At 47.9% G+C, this 20,511-nt stretch overlaps 1 protein-coding gene across 3 annotated transcripts in view; it reads left to right on the forward strand.

Annotated features, from left to right (window-relative positions):
* Positions 1–20,511, forward strand: part of ATR (ATR serine/threonine kinase) — a 1,676,349-nt gene that overhangs the window by 469,819 nt on the left and 1,186,019 nt on the right. For all 3 annotated transcript variants that reach the window (XM_069618270.1, XM_069618272.1, XM_069618271.1), the window contains exon 15: positions 5,692–5,886. In XM_069618270.1, the coding sequence (XP_069474371.1) occupies positions 5,692–5,886 (195 nt within the window). The remainder of the gene's footprint in view (positions 1–5,691; positions 5,887–20,511) is intronic.

Consider the following 20,511-nt stretch of genomic DNA (forward strand, 5'->3'; position numbering starts at 1 on the left):
GATCTGTTTTCTGTGTCCTGAGCTCTTCGTTTCAGCATGGCATTTTTAGCTTCTAGTATCTTCATCCTTGAAGTCAGATCTTCTGTGGTGGTAACAGTGTTCTTTTGTAGCGACTCAGCTATGGTCACCCTCTCCGCGAGCGACCGGGCATCATGCCTGAGTAGCTGCACGTCTACCTTCATCTCCTCTATTTTGTTCCCTCAAGAGGATCTAAGTGCTGCAATTGTCCTCCTGGAAGTACCAGGCTGGATTGCGTCTGTGGTCGTGCCAGGTCTTGAGGTTTGTTGAGGTTAGCAAAGGAGTCCATTATCATGCCTTTCCCTTTTATTTTTGGAGGGTGACATGGCTTGGGTTGTGGTGCAGGCCAGGCCAGCCCCAAGCAATAGGCTACTGCAGCCCCGCAGGTGGGCAGTAATAAAGCGCAGTAATGGGGGTGACACCGGGGTGCAAGGGGCCATTTTGTTAGTTGTAGGTGAGCGGAGCCCAGGTCACAGTCCAGCTTGCGAGCCCGCCGATGTGACAGTATGCATAGTTACGCTGGTCATTCTGATTTGGTTCTAGTGCGGACCCCAGATGTTGGTAAACACCTTTGTGCAATAACCAATATAGGTCTGCCTTGCTGTTCCAATGTTCAGGGCTGAAGTCCACGTAACATTTTTTATTTTTTTGTTATTGTGCAGTAGCCACATTTTTTTACTTTTAGCACATTTAACAAAAACATATACAAGAAGTAAGACACAAAACATATACAGAATCCAATCACATTTGCGAATCATCAATCAAAACAATCACATTTAAAAGAAAAGGATAAAACATGGGCCACCAGATGAAGAGAGGAGAAAAAGCTGAATGAAAGAAAAAAAAACAAGACAAAGAGAGATAGGAGACATATAATACATTACACAGTGTAATTTAAGCTTCATAAAACTCCTTACTCTCCTTTTTTTTCCTCTCTCCATAAATTTGTCAATTTACCAGCAGTTTAAGTTCCTTTAGAATTCTAACCACCTCTGCAGTCAGAAAGCTCTATTACCTGATGATAATCTGTACCAAAACTCATCAGTATTTAGCCAACGTACATCATGGACAAACCTACAGTCTTTCAACACTCACATCCCAAGTGCCAGGACAATTAGATAGTATATGCTTAATTGACTGACATTCTACCTTGTCACACTTATCACAGATGGCGCTAGTCGCCCCTTCCTTATGTCTAATGGATAATATCTCCAGAGTGGGCAATAGGTTTAGTTGAAATCTCAGGAAAGATGTTCTCGTATATGGGTCAGGTGATTTTTTTAAATAGGCAGGCAAGACCGACAATTGTTTTCCCAGCGCTGTAAAAGAGGCTGAAACCTTAGCCTTCTTCATGCTGTCTATCGTGCCTATACAATCTCACCGTTTCATCTGTTCCTTGACTTTGAAGGGATTTTGAACAAGGAGATCAGCACAACACTCAGACCTAGTCAATATCTCACAGCATTTTAGCTTAAATTGAACAAAAAACCCATTGTTCGCACGCTGCATTGAGGGCCGCATCCTCATACAGAGAACTCTTCGGGGATCTAAGATCAGTCTATACAGGGAAATCCACCTCCACTCTATCCATGATCTAAGAGATGAGAGACCTAGTTCGTATCTGAGGCAGACTTTTGGGACACAATTAGGGAGACCTAAGGTTTGCTTCCACAGTTTGGCCTCGACTACATCTCATGCTAGATCCATAGCTATTGAGTTATAATCCAAACCAAACAGTATTATAGGAACCACCTTTCCTATATAGAATCTTACAAGTGGCAGTATAGAGAATTTGCAGGATTTGGATTTAATTCTCTTCATTTGTGCTCCCATTTTCATGACTTTTAAGTCAATGGATAGGAGAAGACTGCTTTTAGTTGGAAAAGATTCAATTGAGGCTCCCAAATAGGTCAATTTAGACACAATCTCTATGAGTAGATGGTCCAAGTTCCAGGTGTAGGACTTAACTACCTTTTTCGGATGTTTAAATATTAGTACCCTGGACTTTGTTGGATTAATGGATAGATCATTGTTCTGAGCATAGATCTCCAATGCCGACAGACGACGTTGCAGCCCAACCTGAGAATGATCTAGAACTACAATGTCATCCGCATAGGCTAACCAATAAATGTTTGTTTCTGATGCAGGGAGCTATTAGGCCGATCTCCTGCAGCCACCTAGATAAGTCAGCCATGAAAAAATGAATAGAAGGGGAGCTATCAGGCATCCCTGACGCACTCCTCTCTCAATCTTGATAGGTCTCGACAATAATCCAGATCTGGAAAGCCTCACATGCATTCAAAGATGGGAGGGACACCCTTTTGAAAAGAGTTTGCACTTAGGCAGCTCAGAACTAGGCCGTTAAGTGGTGTTGACAATCCCTTCCTGAACCCTGTTTGCTGCCTGGGTATTATTCCCTTAGATTTGGCCCAGGTCTCCAACTCCCCCAATATTAGGCCGACAAAGATTTTGCTGTCGGCATCCAAGAGGGAAATTGGACGATAATTTGATCCAATAATTGGTCCCCCTTCTTATAAATTGGTATTGTTTCCACGTTTCTGGCAATTTCTTCAGGGAAATTATGTTATCAAATAGCTGTTTTAAAACCCACAGTAACCCAACAATAATTGTTCAGAAAGTTGATCAACCAAAACATTCAGTTTATGATTGAGCACCTTCCCCATCTATCAAATTTCCTAATGTAATTCCCTGCCCGGTTGGTTGCCAACTTATGGTCATAGACAGGAACAACTAAGTCGCCATCAAAGCACAGGGACGGCTTTAACATTGCATGATCATCAAAGTTTCCCTCCCCTATTTGAAATCTTAGACAACTCTGAAAGATGTTTCTGCAGGCAAATAGTCTATCGTTGAGAAAGTTGTTCCCTTGTGTCGTTACGCTCGGAATGTCCCCCCAAATGTTACCATTAAACAAATAAAGATCCCAGTCCCGCATACAATGTACCCAGGTTGTGCCATTACTGCTTTTAGGACGAACATTTCCTGTAGATGGATCATTTCTGGAGATACACTCTTGAGTTTAAATCTCCCGCAATAATAATTTTATCTGCTGGATATTTAGAGGAACATTCAACTAGACCGTCTGTGAGATATTGCAGGTACTCATTAAGGGGGTAAGCACTGGGGTTCCAAAACAAGTTTACAACTATCCAACTTGAGCCCAGTTTGCTGCCTCTTTTCGTTACTCTTACTATTAAGATGCCCTCTCTTTCATTAGATAGTATACTGGAAGCAATAAAGGCATTGTTACAAGCCATAAACAGTCCCCCCATTGGTCTACCACCCGCTGAGCCCTTTGCCAGCTGTTGGAAGGAAGAGAAACCATCAATCTCCACTAGACAAGTTAACCAAGTCTCCTGAAACAAAATGAAATCAAAGATCTTAAATATTTGAGTTTTTCTAGGCTCTTGAGCGAAGGAGGCATATCCTCTGGTGTTCCATGAAAGTACATTAATCTGAGTCTTAACTAGAGCTTCTGCTGAGTCATGGCCATTTTCAGGAAGACTTGCGAGATTATCTCTGGTACCATTCCCCACATATTCAGTGGGACCGGTACATTGCCCTCCTTACTTTGAGCAGACAATGATCGTTCCTGGCTTTGGAAATTTATCGTTTGTACATTTGTTGATGTAGGGCAGACCTGTGAGATCCTCAGTCCTCTTTGGTCCCAAGCCTCAGCCTTGTCCACGTAACACTCCTCCACCCCAGTGCACTGGAAGGGAGACACCTCCGTTATAAGTGGCAGGAGCTGTTACGTAGATCGTGGGCACAGATGCAGACCAACTCACCCTTCCATGGTCTGCAGTGCAACATGGTCCGTGCCGTTCCAATTCAATGCTGTGGTCGTTCAGCGCGTTAGTTCTTGAATGAGGGTGACTGAGCACACGCCAAGGCGCCGCAGTCGAATCGACCAGGGTCTCCCTCCTGCACGTTAATGCCAGCAGTAGCGAGTATGTTATATTCGCTCCAGAGGCACAATGAAGGAGACCAGCAGTGCGTTGGCAGGACGGGAGCACAAGGACCTCAGAATCCGACCCCTGTATTTGCTCATAATTGGGCACTTAATAGGCCCCCACCGCTGCTGCAAGGCGGCACGGTGTCCTTCCCCGGAGGTGGTTGCTCAGGCTTTGTGTAAGCCGCCACCCACAGAGGGACTGCAGCAGGGCGGCCCCAGTACCTGCTCTGTCCCCCACAATCACCAGTCCTCAAGGGCAGGAACCTACCCAGCCGGTCTCCAACGAGCAGCATGACACAGCGTCCTGCTCTGAAAGACACCAGAGTTCAGGTCGGTCCAAGGCAGTGTTCACCGCAGGATTGTGGGTCTGGGTCAGCTGTTCCGTTTGGGTTCCTCGAAGTCTTGCAGGCGGTGCGCACTCAGGGAAGGCAAGGTCGTTTGCTCCCGGCTACGGCTCCCGCGGTTCATTCAGTTGTCACTAAGGGGCAGGGCTGCCATCATGTGGCCGCGTGGTTGGAGGCAGCCGTGCTCGTTCTAAGTCTCACGGGCTCCAATTTTTGTTAGAAGTGAGTCCAGAATGCAGGAGCAGTTGTGAGGTTCAAGAATATTATGAAACAAGTGATTATGTAGCGTTTTAATGCAGCGTCAGGATCACGTAGTAGGATTGCGCTGGGAGCTCAGGCAGGTCACGTCTTCACTGCATGAGGCTAGGACCCACCCCCCATAAATGTGAAATTGAGCTGGATTCTTATTGTATTTATATCGAACCTGTTGAGCACTACTTAATAAAGTTTGTGTTAACTTATTTTTGGTATCGTTTATGTAGTACAGGTAGGTTGTACTATGTTGTGAAAATCCATGCTAGCTGCTCTTCCACCTTTAAGTAGAATTCTCATATCACTAGAATTAGTCTTAGAATTGTTCATTATAACAATGCACCGTTTTTGGGCTGTGTATTTATTTATGGTTGCCAGCTATAACTGTGCTTTCAGGCTGGTGTCCCTAATGCATCTTATAGTTAAAACCACTCTAAAACCATACCCTCCAAATCCAGGCACCATGAAAGAATAGCAAGAAATGCTTGATGTTCTAAAGTCCAGGATATCTTCAAATTATTATATGTCCCAGAGTTGCAGTTGTCCCAGTGTTGCATAATTACTGTGCTTTCGGAGGGTGAAAGGGAAAACCCAGTGATTCTCCTGATGCGTTTCATTTTCACGCTCCAGGTCTGCTTCCCAATCTTTCTTGCAGATCACTTTCTCTACAGCTCCTCAATTACATAAAATGAGGAACCTGTACTTCATGTAAGAAAACCTGCAGCATATAGTGGATAGATATCTGTCTGTAACTGCTTTCCAGATCGTTTTCCAGCACAGACAGCTGGTTCCTGTACTTTGCTGTGGCTCATCTCTGCCGGTACTCTGCAGCAGTTTTCGAGATAATTATTTATGCCAGTAAGATGGCTCAGTAGGTTTTGCGCTCAATGTATAGATTTTTATGTAGGTTGTAGGACACAAAGGTTAATCCAGGCAGGTATCGTGAAAATGATAAAACGAGCAGCATTTAGTTGAGTAGGAGTGCCAAGCAAGATACAATTTTGTTTTAATTGAGGGATATCTTTTGTAGGTAAAAGAGATTCCAATGAACAATGGGTATGTTTTAGAATAATATTTCGTTTTGTACTTTTGTTCAAACAGCGAACCCTACAACTTCTGCTGCCATACCTTGCTGCCAAGGCCAGTCCTACTGCGTCTGCGCTCATCCGAACAATTGCCAAGCAACTGAACGTGAACCGCAGAGAGATTCTAATTAACAACTTCAAGTACATCTTCTCGCACCTGGTCTGCTCCTGCTCCAAGGACGAGCTTGAGCGTGCTCTTCATTACCTAAAGGTAACCCGGAGCTGTGTATTCTCCTGCACATATTAGTTTAGCTCAATGATAGGCCTTGAAAGTTTGGCTTGTGATTATGGATTGTGATTTTGTTTGTAGTGCACCTGCATCCAATGAATGCTGGAGGTTGTCCCCACTGAAGAGCTTTAATTTTTATGCAATTGGTACAAGCTGCAGGTTATATCAGTAATCCAGGGCACTGGTTGCATATTCTGTACTATAAAGAGACACTGATTAAATGCAGGTCTAGGTATTAGAATCCATTAATGTATAACAAGAGCTGAATACTCATCATTTTGGTATAAGTAGGTATATTGTCAAACATTTAATGATCATATAGCATGAGTACTTAGTAGCCCTGTACTGTTTAGCTGAAATGGGCAGCTTGTTTGATAAGATAACACATAACTGTTTTCTCTTTCATGGCAAATAGGCAACCTACTTTATTATCCTCAGTCTGCACTAGTGCACATTGAGTATAGTAGTAGGATTAGAGCATCTACAGTTTATACAAAAAATAATGAACAATTACATTCATATACCACATCCTAAATATCCTTCAATTGTAGGCTTGGCTTTAGTATTTCTATCAGAGGAATTTTCCAGGAAGAGGATTCCCCCATCTTGCGCTCCCTGGCATCCCTATGGCTGAGTGGGCAGACTCCACTCTTGCAATGGCACCAGGTCCACTAGGATTTCAGAATATGATCTGTGGCTCTTGGTTGCATACTAGCCTGCCTAGTGAAGCTGCATGTGTTGCGTGCTGCTCGCTTCCTATGCCATCATTACGCCAACAGTGATTCACGCTATTGCTAAATCATAGCTGCTCATGAGTTAAACAGACCACTGGTTGGCTCCCAGCACTTAATTCCTGTGACCAACCCAAGGTCAAAGGAACATTATGTATGAATATGAAGTCAGCAACCAGTCGTCTGCACTTGTGATAAAATAGCAAACTGGTTCCATATGCAAGGCAAGTATCCCACAAAAAAAGAAAAATGGAACAGAAATGCCCCAAGCTACCAAGGTATCTGGTGTTACATTTGAAAATGGAAGTTTCCAATATTAAAGAGTGAAAACCAAAAGTGAAATAAAGATCGAAAAACTGAAGCGGGAATTAAACATAATTATGATGTTGCAGGGAGCAAAATTGAGGGATGCTGGCTGATTTTGCTATTAAAAGAAAAGCAATTTAAAAAGAAAAAATGACAGGCGGAAGCAACACAGTTTTTGGAAAAGGAGGGAAGAGGTCCCAAAATGGGGGTGACCAGGTAGTACCCACAACCTCTCACCCCAATATACAATTCATGATTGCAGGAGGGGGGACATCAATTAAAGGATAGTAGAGAGGATGGGACGGGGGATATCTGGCGCACAGGAGAATGAAAAGCATTTTGCATATAATATAAATTGAATTGCATCAAGAGCATAAATATTTGCAAACGTACATTTGTGAACATGAAGGCAAAGCAACGCAAAATATATACATTTAATTATTTGATGAACGTATATTTTTATTGTTGTTGAAACTTCTCTTTATTGTTTTAACAATGGTAAGAAACAGCAACCCCCAACGATGTACTCCCACCCCGCCCCCTCCTCCCCCCCCCCCCAAGGAGCCCTTAGCACCCCCAACCCCCCCTCGACCCCCTTCCCTTCCAACGATTAAGCATGTAAGTCCAGGAGTCTCAGTCTGTGGGGTCGCCATTGCTCCCGGAACTCTCCCTTTAAGTAGTCCAAAGTTTCTCCCCATTCTGCCGCAAAGCAGCTCAAATTGTCAGTAACCGCGAACGTAGCCCACTCCAACGAAACAATCTCCCACAGCTTCCTCAACCAGTCCTGCTCCGTTGGGACCAAGGGGCTCTTCCACCTTTGGGCAAGGAGACCCATAGCTGCCAAAATGAAGACTACCTTTGCCTTGTGCAGTCCTCCCCCCTACCCAGCTCCCTCCACCTCCCCACCAGGACCTCGCGAGGGTCTTGATTCGTGCCTTCTCCAAACGCCTGATCCGGTGCACGAGAAATACTCCTCCAAAAAGGGCCAATGCTAGGGCAATCCCACCAGATATGAGCTTCTGTGCCCTCCTCTCCACATCCATGCCCCGGATGTTGTTGGGAAAATTGCCCGGAGGCGCGCCGGGGTATAATGCCAGCCCATTAGATACTTATACCAGGCCTCCTGTAGCTGGGTAGCCTTAGCCACCTTCGGGATCAGTTTCCAAAGCCTCTCCCAGTCCCCCTGCTCCATCGCCACCCCCAGGAGCCCCTCCCACCTAGACATATACGGCCACTTCGTGGTAGGGGCAGCACTCCCCAGAAGCTTATAAAGATCTGAAATCAGCCCCCTGGACCCCTCATGCATCAGCAGGAATCGTTCAAACTGTGTCAGAACCCGCGTTGCCGCCCTCCGAACCTCCCTAGACAACACCCAGTGCCTGATCTGGAAGTATCTAAGCCGCTCCCCCTCGCCTACTGTCAGGGTTCCATTGTATGCCTTGTCGGATGATCATAGGAGGAGTTCACGCAACAACAAATCATCTAGTAAACCCAGGAGGACAAACGTTTGTGGGTCCAAGTTGAGGGGGTCTGCTAATCTTCAGATCCATTCTACAGTGTTCCATGCACGTCTTTTTGCAGAACGCTATGGGTTACTGTGGAAACGCTGGCGGCCATGGTATTCGCTTAGACAGTCAGTCCTACGGCGCCGTCCTGGGCGTACGGTCAGCTGACCAGTATTTAAGCCGCGCCTCTGCGCACGGCGGCGCTTCTGAATTTGTCTATTTTCTAAGTTACTTACCTTGAACCTTGTTTTCTTGGCTTCTTGAATTCCTGGCCCACCTTGTGACCTCCCTTGCGTCCTCCTCGTCATTGCTCTCAAGTCTTACCTGCTCATACCAGACCCGGAACGGCTACGGACTGCACTCGGCTAATCTTTCAAGTCTTACCTGTTCATACCAAAACCGGAACGTCCACGGATTGCAACTACTTCATCCCACAAGTCTTACCCTTGTCATACCGTCTTTCTGGAACTGTCAAAAGACACTTTGGACATTCAGGACCACCGCGCATTGGCGCAGGGACCAAAGGACATTGGCGCAACGGTGCCAGGATAAATTAACCCTTTAGGCGTCCTCGTGCCGGCGGGTATAGGAAAACAAAACATTGTGTTTCCCGGACTGCCAACTCATTCACCACGCTTCTGCAGCAACTATCCAGGACACTCATGTGGTAAGCACAAGCCTATTTGTTTATCCCTTTCTTGCTATTTCTGTACTCCTGGTAATAGTTCCTTTGTTGCTTTCAGGGTACTCACAAATCTAACTTGGAACAATTCGGTCCCAGTCTGATTTTCTTGTTTGTGAGTATCAGTTCAGTATCTTGTTTTGGAACGTCCCTTGCCTCAAAGCCTCATGTTAATGTCTGATTAATTCTCTTGCAGCCAGCTATTGGAGTACCAGGGTGTACCTTATTTTCGGGCAATACTCACCTCAATCTGTCCTTACGTACTCTTGAGGGGTATATTGTCAGAAAGCTTAAATTGCATCACGATGTGTCAAGCCACCACTACTATATTGCTCCCTTGAATCCTAACATAGTCAGAAGCCTTTACAAAATGGAAGAGGCCGTTGATCATTTGGCAGCTCTATCCAAAGTGGTGGAAGACCTTAGGGCGCGCATGATGCAACCCAACGTCGTATTAACGAGTTACATGCTGGTCTGCAGTCAGGGGCTGGAGCACCTAGTCCGGGAGTGGATTCAACTTCAGGAAGGGCTCAGTCAGGAAATTAGTCAAGTCCAGTCTATATGGCAACACAGTTTCCTTTAGCCCCTCCAGAAAGGTTCCTAAGGGATCCTAAGACCTTTCGAACATTCATTAATCAGTGCCGTTTACATTTCTTGTGTAGACCTGCATCATTCCCTGATGCTACTACGAAGGCAGCATTTGTTCTGTCTAACCTTGGGGGTACTTCTGCAGTGTGGGCTAATCCCCTTCTGGAACAGAGTAGCCCGTTACTGTATGATTGTGAAGCTCTGATTAAGGCTATGACCCGTGTGTTTGATACCAGATGTAAGTCACAGGCAATGGACCTGGAATTGCTTTCTTTACAACAGAAAGATAAATCCTTTTTGGAGTATTTGGCTAAATGTAACCAGTTGGTTGCTGAAACGGATTGGCCCGACGAAAAGAAATCTGCTTTGTTTTACAAAGGTCTTTAGGAAGGGTTAAAGGATGTTCTGGCAACATTACCGGTGGTTCCTAGAGGTTTCCCAGAACTGGTGGACCTGGTGTTGCAAATCGATGCCCACAAGGCTGAACGAAAAGGAGAACAAAGAAACACCTAACTGTTCCTATGCCAGTGACTCCTGTCTCAACCTCAGAACCAATGCAAATCGGTGCAATTCGAGGTCCGCTCACTCCTTCAGAAAGAGAGCTTCGTAGGCTCAACCATTTATGCTTCTATTGTGGGTCATCAGGTCATTTCCTGTAACTTTGCCCTAAGAAGGCGGGAAACGCCAAAGCTCGACAATAGACTGGGTCCCTTTGTCGAGTCAAGCGGTCGTGGACTCCAGATCCTCGGTTCCTTTTTCAGCCTTGGCTAGTTTGTCGTCTACCTCTGAGACAACCTGGTCTGTTGAACCTAACCTATGATTGATTCAGGTGCAACTGGAAATCATGTGGATGCACAATTTGTACGTGATCATTCCATTCCACTAATTCCCAAGAAAACACCAGAATTAGTTAATGCAGTGGATGGTACTTTGCCGATTTCTGGTTTGGTGACAGAACAAACCATCGACCTTGTATTATCGATTGGTGACAATCATTCGGAGATCATCCATTTTGATGTCATTCGGCTCCTCAATTTAAGCTGATTTTGGGCTTGCCGTGGTTAATGAAACACAACCCATCCATCGATTGGATGTCACGTTCAGTCGAGTTTACCTCGGACCAATGTCAGGAATCTTGTCATGCAGATACGGTGGAGTTTGAAAGTCCTAGTGCCAGGCTCCTAGATTCAGCCTTAACGATTGGGGCTGTTACTACAGTGCTCCTTCCACAAGAATATGATTCTTTTAAGGACGTGTTTGATAAGAAGGCAGCGGAAAAACGACCTCCAACCTGCCCTTATAATTGTCCGATAGAATTACTGGCTGCTGCCCGTATTCCTTCTGGAATAATCTATTCGCTTACACAAAAGGAGGATGTGATGCTAAAGGAATATCTAGATCAGGCACTCCGGACGGGGTTCATCCACCCCTCCAGGTCTCCAGTAGCATCACCTCTTTTCTTTGTACCTAAGAAAGAGGGAGACTTACGCCCCTGTATTGATTATAGAGAATTGAATGCAGTGACTGTACGGAATCAGTATCCGAGTCTCCTGATATCTGTTCTGCTGGATCCAACTAGGTTCTTCCAAGTTTTTTTACTAAACTTGATCTAATGGGGGCTTATAATCTGGTGAGAATCAGAGAAGGCGACGAATGGAAGACAGCATTCAAAACTAAGCATGGTCTGTTGGAGTACTTGGTTATGCCATTCGGTCTTTGTAATGCCCCAGCCACCTTCCAGTACTTCATCAACAATGTCTTCAAAGATTTACTGGATCAGTTCATGGTTGTCTATCTTGATGACATTCTCATTTATTCTTCTACTTAGAAGGAACACGTTCAACATGTCTCCGCCGTTTTGCAGAGATTGCGTGAAAACAACCTCTATGCCAAATTGGAAAAGTGTGTTTTTCATGCTGACCAGGTGGAATTCTTAGGCTACGATATCACCAGTGAGGGTGTTAAGATGAGCAGAAATAAGGTTAAAGCGATCTTGGACTGGCCTATCCCAAATAATGTAAAGTCCCTTCAGTCCTTTTTAGGATTTGCAAACTTCTACAGGCGGTTCATACACTAATTTTCGGCCATCGCAGCACCCTTGACTGCATTAACCAGTTCAAAGAAACGCTTTGAATGGTCTGATCAAGCCCAGACAGCCTTTGAAACATTGAAGTCCACGTTCACCTCTGCCCCGGTCCTACAACATCCAGATCAGAAACGTCTGTTTATTGTCGAGGCTGATGCCTCGGATCTGGCTGGGGGAGCGGTTCTGTCCCAAATGTGTGAAGACACTGGTCTTCTACATCATGTGGTTTACCATTCCAGGAGGCTTATTAAGTACGAGATGAATTACACAATCGCTGAACGTGAACTTTTGGCCATACGTGATGCATATGGAGACACCATCTATTGGGTACTGTTACACCCATACAAGTTTTCACCGATCATCGTAATCTTCTTGCTCTTAAATCTGTACGTTGTACCACCGCTCGCCACGCAAGGTGGCATGAATTATTTTCCATGTATAACATCCAGATCTCATACCGTCCTGGCAAGATGCATTCTAAGGCTGATGCATTATCAAGACTGAATGAAGGCGGTCTGACGCCTCACCGGGAAAGCACTGTGTTACAACCTTCGTTTGTCATTTGTTCTTGTACCATATATTCGTCCTTGAAGGATATGATTAAATCCTGGATGGTGATGAATCCTCCTGAACTCCATGATCATGACATCAAAATCGTCAATTCCATGCCTTATGTACAAGAACGGTTGTATCTTCCTATCTCAGAAACCCGTGTTTTGGCCCTTCAGTGGTGTCATGATACCTTGATGGCCGCACATCCAGGGAGACGCAAGGCGCTTGAACTGTTAAAACGTTGGGCGTTCTGGCCTTCTATGGTTAATGACATCTCGGATTACATCAAGAAATGCGCCATTTGTGCTCAGTGCAAAGGTACTGTGGCTAAACCTATGGGTTTGATTCAGCCTATCCCTGTTCCTAAAAAACCCTGGCTAATGATCTCATTGGACTTTGGTGTTGGAACTACCTCATGTTCAAGGTTATGATACCATATGGGTGGTCGTTGACTACTTTTCCAAGATGGCCTTGTTTGTACCATGCCAGGGTATACCTACTGCTCCACTTCTAGCAGATATGTTATTGCAGAATGTGTTCCGTCGTTTTTGGCTCCCTGAGATCATCATAACAGTGGCTCAGTTTACCTCCCATTTCTGGCGCCACCTGGTTACAGCCTTGGGTATAGATGCACGTTATTCAACGGCTTATCATCCCGAAACGGATGGGCAAACTGAAAGAGCAAATGCCACTTTGGAACAATTCTTACCTTGTTTGAATACTCAGCATCAAGAATCATGGTTAAATGTCTTGGGGGCGGCAGAATTTGCATACAATAAGTCAGTACATTCATCTACCGGTACTTCTCCATTCTTTGCTCTTTATAGTCTCCATCCTAAGTCACTTCCTCAGGATCTAATACCTACCTCTGAAAATCCAGCAGCTCAGGCTTGCATTCGTGAATTCGTCTCCCTTAGGGAAACGGTCTTTGATCATTTAGAGGCCGCTCAACAGCAAACTAAACTCTATGCTGACAAACACCAGAGACTTTGGTGGTTTATTTAGATCTATCTACCCAATGGAAGATCCATCCGGTATTTCACGTTTCACTGCTGAAACCATCTCCCACAGGTGCCCGCCTCTCCTCCCGCACCAGTGATAGTGGAAGGAGTGGAGGAGTATGTGGTCAAGGCCATTCTGGATACAAAAGTGGTGCATGGGGGTCCGTCATTTCCTTATTGATTGGGAGGGGTATGGTCCAGAGGAGCGTACTTGGCAACCTGAGTCTAATGTACATGCTCCTCGTCTCTTGTCTGAGTTCCTGGCTACTCGCTCCGGGGAGGCATTTTTGGGGGAGGAAACTGTCAGGGTTCCATTGTATGCCTTATCGGATAATCGTAGGAGGAGTTCACACAACAACAAATCATCTAGTAAACCCAGGAGGACAAACGTTTGTGGGTCCAAGTTGAGGGGGTCTGCTAAGCCTCAGACCCATTATACAGTGTTCCGTGCATGTCCTTTTGCAAAACGCTATGGGTTACCGTGGAAACGCTGGCGGCCATGGTATTCGCTTAGATGCTCAGTCCTACGGCGCCGTCCTGGGCGTACGGTCATCTGACCAGTATTTAAGCTGCGCCTCCGCGCATGGCGGCGCTTCTGAATTTGTCTATTTTCTAAGCTACTTACCTTGAACCTTGTTTTCTTGGCTTCTTGAATTGCCGGCCCGCCTTGTGACCTCCCTTGCTTCCTCCTTGTCATTGCTCTCAAGTCTTACCTGCTCATACCAGACCCGGATCGACCACGGACTGCACTCGGCTAATCCCTCAAATCCTACCTGCTAATATCCGACCTGGAATGGCCACGGACTGCATTCAGCTAACTCCTCAAGTCTTACCTGTTCATACCAAAACCGGAACATCCACGGATTGCAACTACTTCATCCCACAAGTCTTGCCCGTGTCATACCGTCTTTCTGGAACTGTCAAAAGACACTTTGGACATTCAGGACCACCGCGGATCGGCGCAGGGACCAAAGGACATTGGCGCATCGGCGCAGGATCAAAAGGACATCAGCGCAACGGCGCCAGGATCAATTAACCCTTTAGGCGTCCTCGTGCCGGCGGGTATAGGAAAACAAAACATTGTGTTTCCCGGACTGCCAGCTCATTCACCACGCTTCTGCAGCAACTGTCCAGGACACTCATGTGGTAAGCACAAGCCTATTTCTTTATCCCTTTCTTGCTATTTCTGTACTCCTGGTAATAGTTCCTTTCTTGCTTTCAGGGTACTCACAATCTAACTTGGAACAATTCGGTCACAGTCTGATTTTCTTGTTTGTATCAGTTCAGTATCTTGTTTTGGAACGTCCCTTGCCTTAAAGCCTCATGTTAATGTCTGATTAATTCTCTTGCAGCCAGCTGTTGGAGTACTAGGGTGTACCTTATTTTCAGGCAATACTCACCTCAATTTGTCCTACATACTCTTGAGGGGTATATTGTCAGAAAGCCTAAATTGCATCACAATGTGTCAAGCCACCACTACTGTATTGCGCCCTTGAATCCTAACACCTACCCCAAACTCCTGTTTACAGTCATCAAAGGATTTCACCTCCTGTCCTCGAAAAAGGTCTCTGATGATCCTACACCCCCCGCTCTCCCATTTCCGAAATCTCCCTTCTCCAACCCTGGGGCGAAGTCACCATTGTTAAATATGGGGGTGAATGGCGACGGAAAAGTAGTGAGCCCCAATTTCTCCACCGCCCTGTCCCAGATATCCACCAGCCCCTTAGTTATGTTACTCAGATAAAAATGAGCCGGTCTCAACCTGTGCGGGAGCCATAGTACCTCTCCCAGATGATGTTGGGCTACCGCTCTATCCATCTTGGCCCAATGTTTATTGTATTCCGATGAGAACCACTATCGGATTACCCTGAGCAGTGCCGCCTCGTAGTAGCGCTGAAAGTCCAATAGGGCTAGGCCCACGGCCCCCTTGGAAGTTGTCAAAAGCCGTTTCGCCAAGCGCGGCGTCCTGCCCTCCCAGATTAATTCCTTTGCTGCCTTGTCCAGTTCCTTGAAGAAAGGTGTGGGGACGGGCAACGGAACCGCCTGGAAGAGGTAGAGCAATCGTGGGAGAACCACCATCTTGAGTACTGCCCCTTTTCCCAACCACAATATCTTTAGAGAGCTCCACTTCCTAAGATCTTTTTTAATCGACGCAAGGGTAGGGATATAATTCAATCCCGTACCAACCCGACAGCTGAGGGGTAACCCTGACCCCCAGATACCGTATCCCACCTGGACTCAACCTAAACGGAGAGGAAGCCCTCAAGGCCCTTAACTCGTCAACCTGCAGCGACAGATTCATTATTTCGGACTTATGCACGTTCACCCGCAAGCCAGAGACTTCCCAAAAGTTGGACAACAGAGCCATGCACGCCTCTATGGATACCATTGGGCTCGTCAGGGTGAGGAGCATGTCGTCGGCGAAAGCCGCCACCTTATGCTGAATCCCCCCAAAGGGAATTCCCTGGATATCCTCTGCCTCCCGTATCGCCACGAGTAGGGGCTCTAGATATAGGGCGTACAGGAGTGGGGAAAGAGGGCACCCCTGCTTCGTACCGCGTCCGAGTCTGAAGGGTCGGGACATTGCGCCGTTTATAAGTAACCGTGAGGTGGGAGCTCTGTAATTCGCCCGAATCATGTCAATAAACTTTTTGCCTATACCCATTCGCTCCATGACCAGAAACAGAAAGGACCATTCCACCCGGTCGAACGCCTTCTCAGTATCCAAGGCTAAAAGAATCGCCGGAGTGGGGGTCTTCTGCATCTTCTCGAACAAGTGGGCGACTCTCCTAATGTTATCGGCCGTTTGCCGCCCCCATACGAACCCAGTCTGGTCCTGGTGGACCAGCTCAGGAAGGTGTAGCTCCAATCGCTTAGTCAAAATTTTGGTGTAAATCTTTGCATCTGAATTTATGAGAGCAATTGGCCTATAGGAGGTACACTCCTCCGGATCCTTACCCATCTTGTGTAAGAGTGTCATTTTGGCCTCTTCCATAGAAGGGGTGATACTGCCCGAGGAGTCGAATGAGTTGAAAAGTTGAGTCAGGTATGGGACCAGTTGTCACATTCACCTGGTCTCCATGGGGGCGTACTCATGTGCGTAGGGTGTTGTCTGTCCTGATGCTGCTCTGCTTGGCTGGTGATGCTAGCTTGCGTCTCCCCTTAGTCCTTGCTTCAGGAGATGTTAGCCTGCAAGTCAAAACAAGATATTAGCTACCGAAGGGAGCTGGTCAGTGGTTTCACCTCCTTCCGGTCTATCCTTCACTTCTTCTGGCTCACCTTTGTTTTTTAATGGGCAAGCTCTCCGTCCTGCACACTCAGGCAGGGGCGCGGTTCACAGTCTTTCCTGGATCAAGCTATGTCACTGATCTGAAGGAAGTTGCTGAAGTAGAAGGCGCGGGAGTAAGCAGGTAAGTCTCTATTCCAAAAACTGCTTGGAATGACTGCCTTTAAGTCTTTCTGTTCAAGATAACTAATTTCCGTTATTGTCTTACAGGTGCGGCGTTAAGCGACCCTCGGATGATGGATAACCCTCCTGACAATGATGCTCAGGATTCCTGCCGGTACGTATTGCAGTGCTGGGCGCGCAAATGTTCGCCTCTGTAGCTTTCCTTTGCTACGTACGACTAACCTGTTTGTCTTTTTCTGTTCAGCAGGTACGGCGCGAGTCCAGGAAGAAAAATAAAAGATCCGTGTAGCGGTGTCGAACTGCGGCGCGCTGCTGAGTGAAGAACTGTCCGATGAAGTTCCTGGAGCGGGCCAATCAGGTGAGTAGTTACCCGAGAGGGCGCTTTTCGTTCTGTTCTGCAGATGCGGCGGTCCGTGGGAAAGCAGGAGAAGAGATCTGGATGCACTGCAGGTAAGGCCTTCGATGCTTAAATAACTCCTGTTATTCTCTGTTCGCAGGTGCCGATGGATGGGAGACTCTGGACGGGCGTGGCAGAAGGAAGCAAGAACTGATCTGACACGGTGAGCGTTACGCTGCAGGAGCGCAGAATAACACAAAGCGTGTTCAGATTGTTGGGTGCGGTTTAAATAGACTTGCAAGTAGTTCCAAGAAAATAGTTCTCTTGTCTGTATCCCTTCTCTCAGGTAAAGTAGTTCCAGGACACAATCTGAACTGAATGACTCAGCCTTTCAGAGCCAAGTTAATGGACCATATAACTAACACCTCCATGAGCCTGGCGCCAGCGGCGCCAGGACTGAGCCTAGGTGAGCCTGGCTGGGGCTGGATAAGCCCCCAAGGGGGCCAAAGTCTGGGATGCCCCACCAGTTTCAGGGTTTTGGGTGCCTGCACCATGACACCAGTATGGCGGAATAGGTTTTGTAAAAGGAGACCGGGAAGCCATCGGGGCCCGGAGCTTTATTGCTAGGAAGTGATGTAATGACGGCCCGCACCTCATCCTCTGTGGTGGCCCGTCCCAGATCTTCCCCCACTTCGCGGACAGATGCGGAAGGGGCAGGGCGTCCAAGAAGTTCTTCTGTAACTGAGTTGTGGGGCCCTGAGATGTGTACAGGGCTTCATAAAACCCAGTTAGCCGATCCCTGATTTCCTCCGATCTGGTGATCCTTTCCCCCCTTTCATCCTTCAAGGCTACGATCGTGTTTCGTTCCCTGCTACCCCTCAGTAGGCACGCCAACAGCGAGTCCGCCTTGTTGGCCTTAGCATAGAACTTCTGTCTGACCTTTAACATCGCCCCCTCCGCTTTCTTGGTCCTCAGGATTCTCAGCTGCCCCTCTGCCAACCTGTACTCCCTATATGCTTTCCTTGAGGGGTCCCCTTTGAGCCTGACCCTCGCAGCCTCCACCTCCCCTTCCAGCTGGGCCTCCAACAACCGCAATTGTTTATTCCTCTCTGCCTTTAGGGCAATGAGATCCCCTCTCAGCGTGGCTTTGAATGCATCCCACCTTGTGCTGAGACTCGTATCCGTGTCGTTGTTTCTGTCGAAGAAGGTTTTGATATTATTACCCATCTCCTCCCTAATCACCTTGTCCCTCACGAGATCCCCGGTAAAGTGCCAACTCCAAACCCCCAGCCTACGCCTACCCAGCCACATATTCATCTGCACCACCTTGTGGTCGGCAATTCCCATGGGGCCAGTCTCAACCCCCTCTAACCCTCCCAGTAAGCTAGCCAACACCCAGATATAATCAATTCGAGATTGAGTTCGATGCACATCCGAAAGGTAAGTAAAAACCTTCTTCCTCCCCCCTCAATACCCGCCACATGTGCCTCAAGCCTGCCCCCTTGAATCGCTCTTTCAGCTTTGGGGAAGCCACCACCCCACCCTCCGCCCGCGTGCTGCGTCCGATCTAGCCGCATGTCCCAGGCCAGGTTGAGATCCCCCATTAACATGACCTGCCCTCTTGCAAACTCTTCCAGCGTGCTTAGGGTCTCCCTCATGAAGCTGTCCTGTCCCGCGTTTGGGCCATACAGCGAGGCAATCATGTAAGTGGCGCCCATAGGTTCCCTCCTTACCATGATGAATCTCCCGTTTTTATCCCTCTGAATATCCTGGATTCTAAAGTCCATACCGCTCCTGAATGCCACCGCCACCCCCCCTTTCTTTGAGGGACCTGACGCAAAAAGGATTTGTGAGTAACCCTTCAGGCTCAGGCGGCCATGATCCACCCACAACAAGTGAGTCGCCTGCAGTGCCAGGACTTCCGGAGCATGCGTTTGGGTAAAGTGTTCTAATTTCGCCCGCTTGAGAGGAGAATTGAATCCTCTCACATTATGAGTTAGCCACTTGAACCCGAGATACCCTGCACCTGCAAGCCATCCTCTCACCATCCTTCCCAACCCCCCACTATTCCCCCAGAAACCCCAACCTACCCTGTTATGCATAAGGGCTCCTGCCCCCTCCCGTCCCTCCCTCACCATCCCCCCCGAGTTCCCCCTCGCATCCCCTCTCCCCCCCAAACTGTCCCGTCTTTGCTTGATCCAACATGTTTTAACTCCGTCCCCCCGGCTCCACACACAGCCCAATAGACCACCACCCCCTAGAAGAAGATATTTGACAGAGGCACAAATAAGGTCACCCCTACCCCTCCAGATTCCATCCCCCTTCCCCAAGTGTGCTCCGTGCGGGCGCTTCCCAAAAGGGCCCCGCAGTGCCCTCCTTCTCCTGCCCCGCTCCCCCACCGATGCCCACTCCCAAGGTCTGCTCCCCTCCCTCAGGTCCACGCGGGGTACCGGGGCAGCCACTTGTCCCCCACCCTCTAATTCCGCTTCCAAACCAATAATGTTGGCTGCCTCCTGGACCGAGGTCGCCCGCTTCTTAATCCCCTCCCATTCAAAAATTAGGCCGAAAGAGCGAGTGCGCGATGAAGACGTGAATCTTCGGCGCTCCCGTGGCCGCCTGAAACATCCTGCAAAATCCTGCCATATGGATCGTGTAAAAGCAAAATAAAGATAACTCCGGGCGGCGGAACCTCGGAGCAATACTCGGCGGAGAACAGAGCCAAGTTCGTAAAGGGAAACGCGTGATATCGGCGTTGGAAGTTTCGCCCGGGAATTCCCCGAGCCCGAACAAGATGGCCGCCTCCAAGACCCACTGAAGCGTGACAGGGACCAGCGAATGCAGCCCACGAGCCTCGACTGCTGAACGCAGCATCCGCGCCAGCATCCCTGAGGCCATCCGAGGGTGCGCCGCCACCGAATTCTGTCATCTGTTCCCTGTACGGCCGGGGCGGGGAAGAGCAGAGTGGGCGAGCCCCCGGCCTGCGACATCGGTTGGAACTGCTGCGGTGCGGATGACTCGGCCCGCCCCGAGAGGCGGAGAGCGGATCCCCCCTGGAGGGGGAACCCGACACAGGCGGTGACAGCTCGGAGTCCACCCCTCCGCCCCCCGGATCCCGGGACTAAAGTGAACAGCCACGGGTAAGCCGCTACGCGGGACCTGCCAACCCGAATCCGATGTGCCCATAGGGAGTGCCCCTGGGGGAAACAGCAACATACGCCCGTACACGCAATAAGGGCAGAAGCATACCGACACCTCCAGTGCGCAAAAGAAGCCAATCCTGACGAATGGGGCCTCCTCCACTGGCACTGACAGATATACGGGTCCCTGCACAAAGCAACACCATGGGCAAAGGAAAAAGCAAAAAGACCTCGACACAAAACACCATGGACCAATAATGCCACAAGCACATC

The sequence above is a fragment of the Ambystoma mexicanum genome, chromosome 10 (assembly GCF_040938575.1).
Source record: "Ambystoma mexicanum isolate Mex_15411 chromosome 10, UKY_AmexF1_1, whole genome shotgun sequence".
NCBI classification, from domain to species: Eukaryota; Metazoa; Chordata; class Amphibia; order Caudata; family Ambystomatidae; genus Ambystoma; species Ambystoma mexicanum.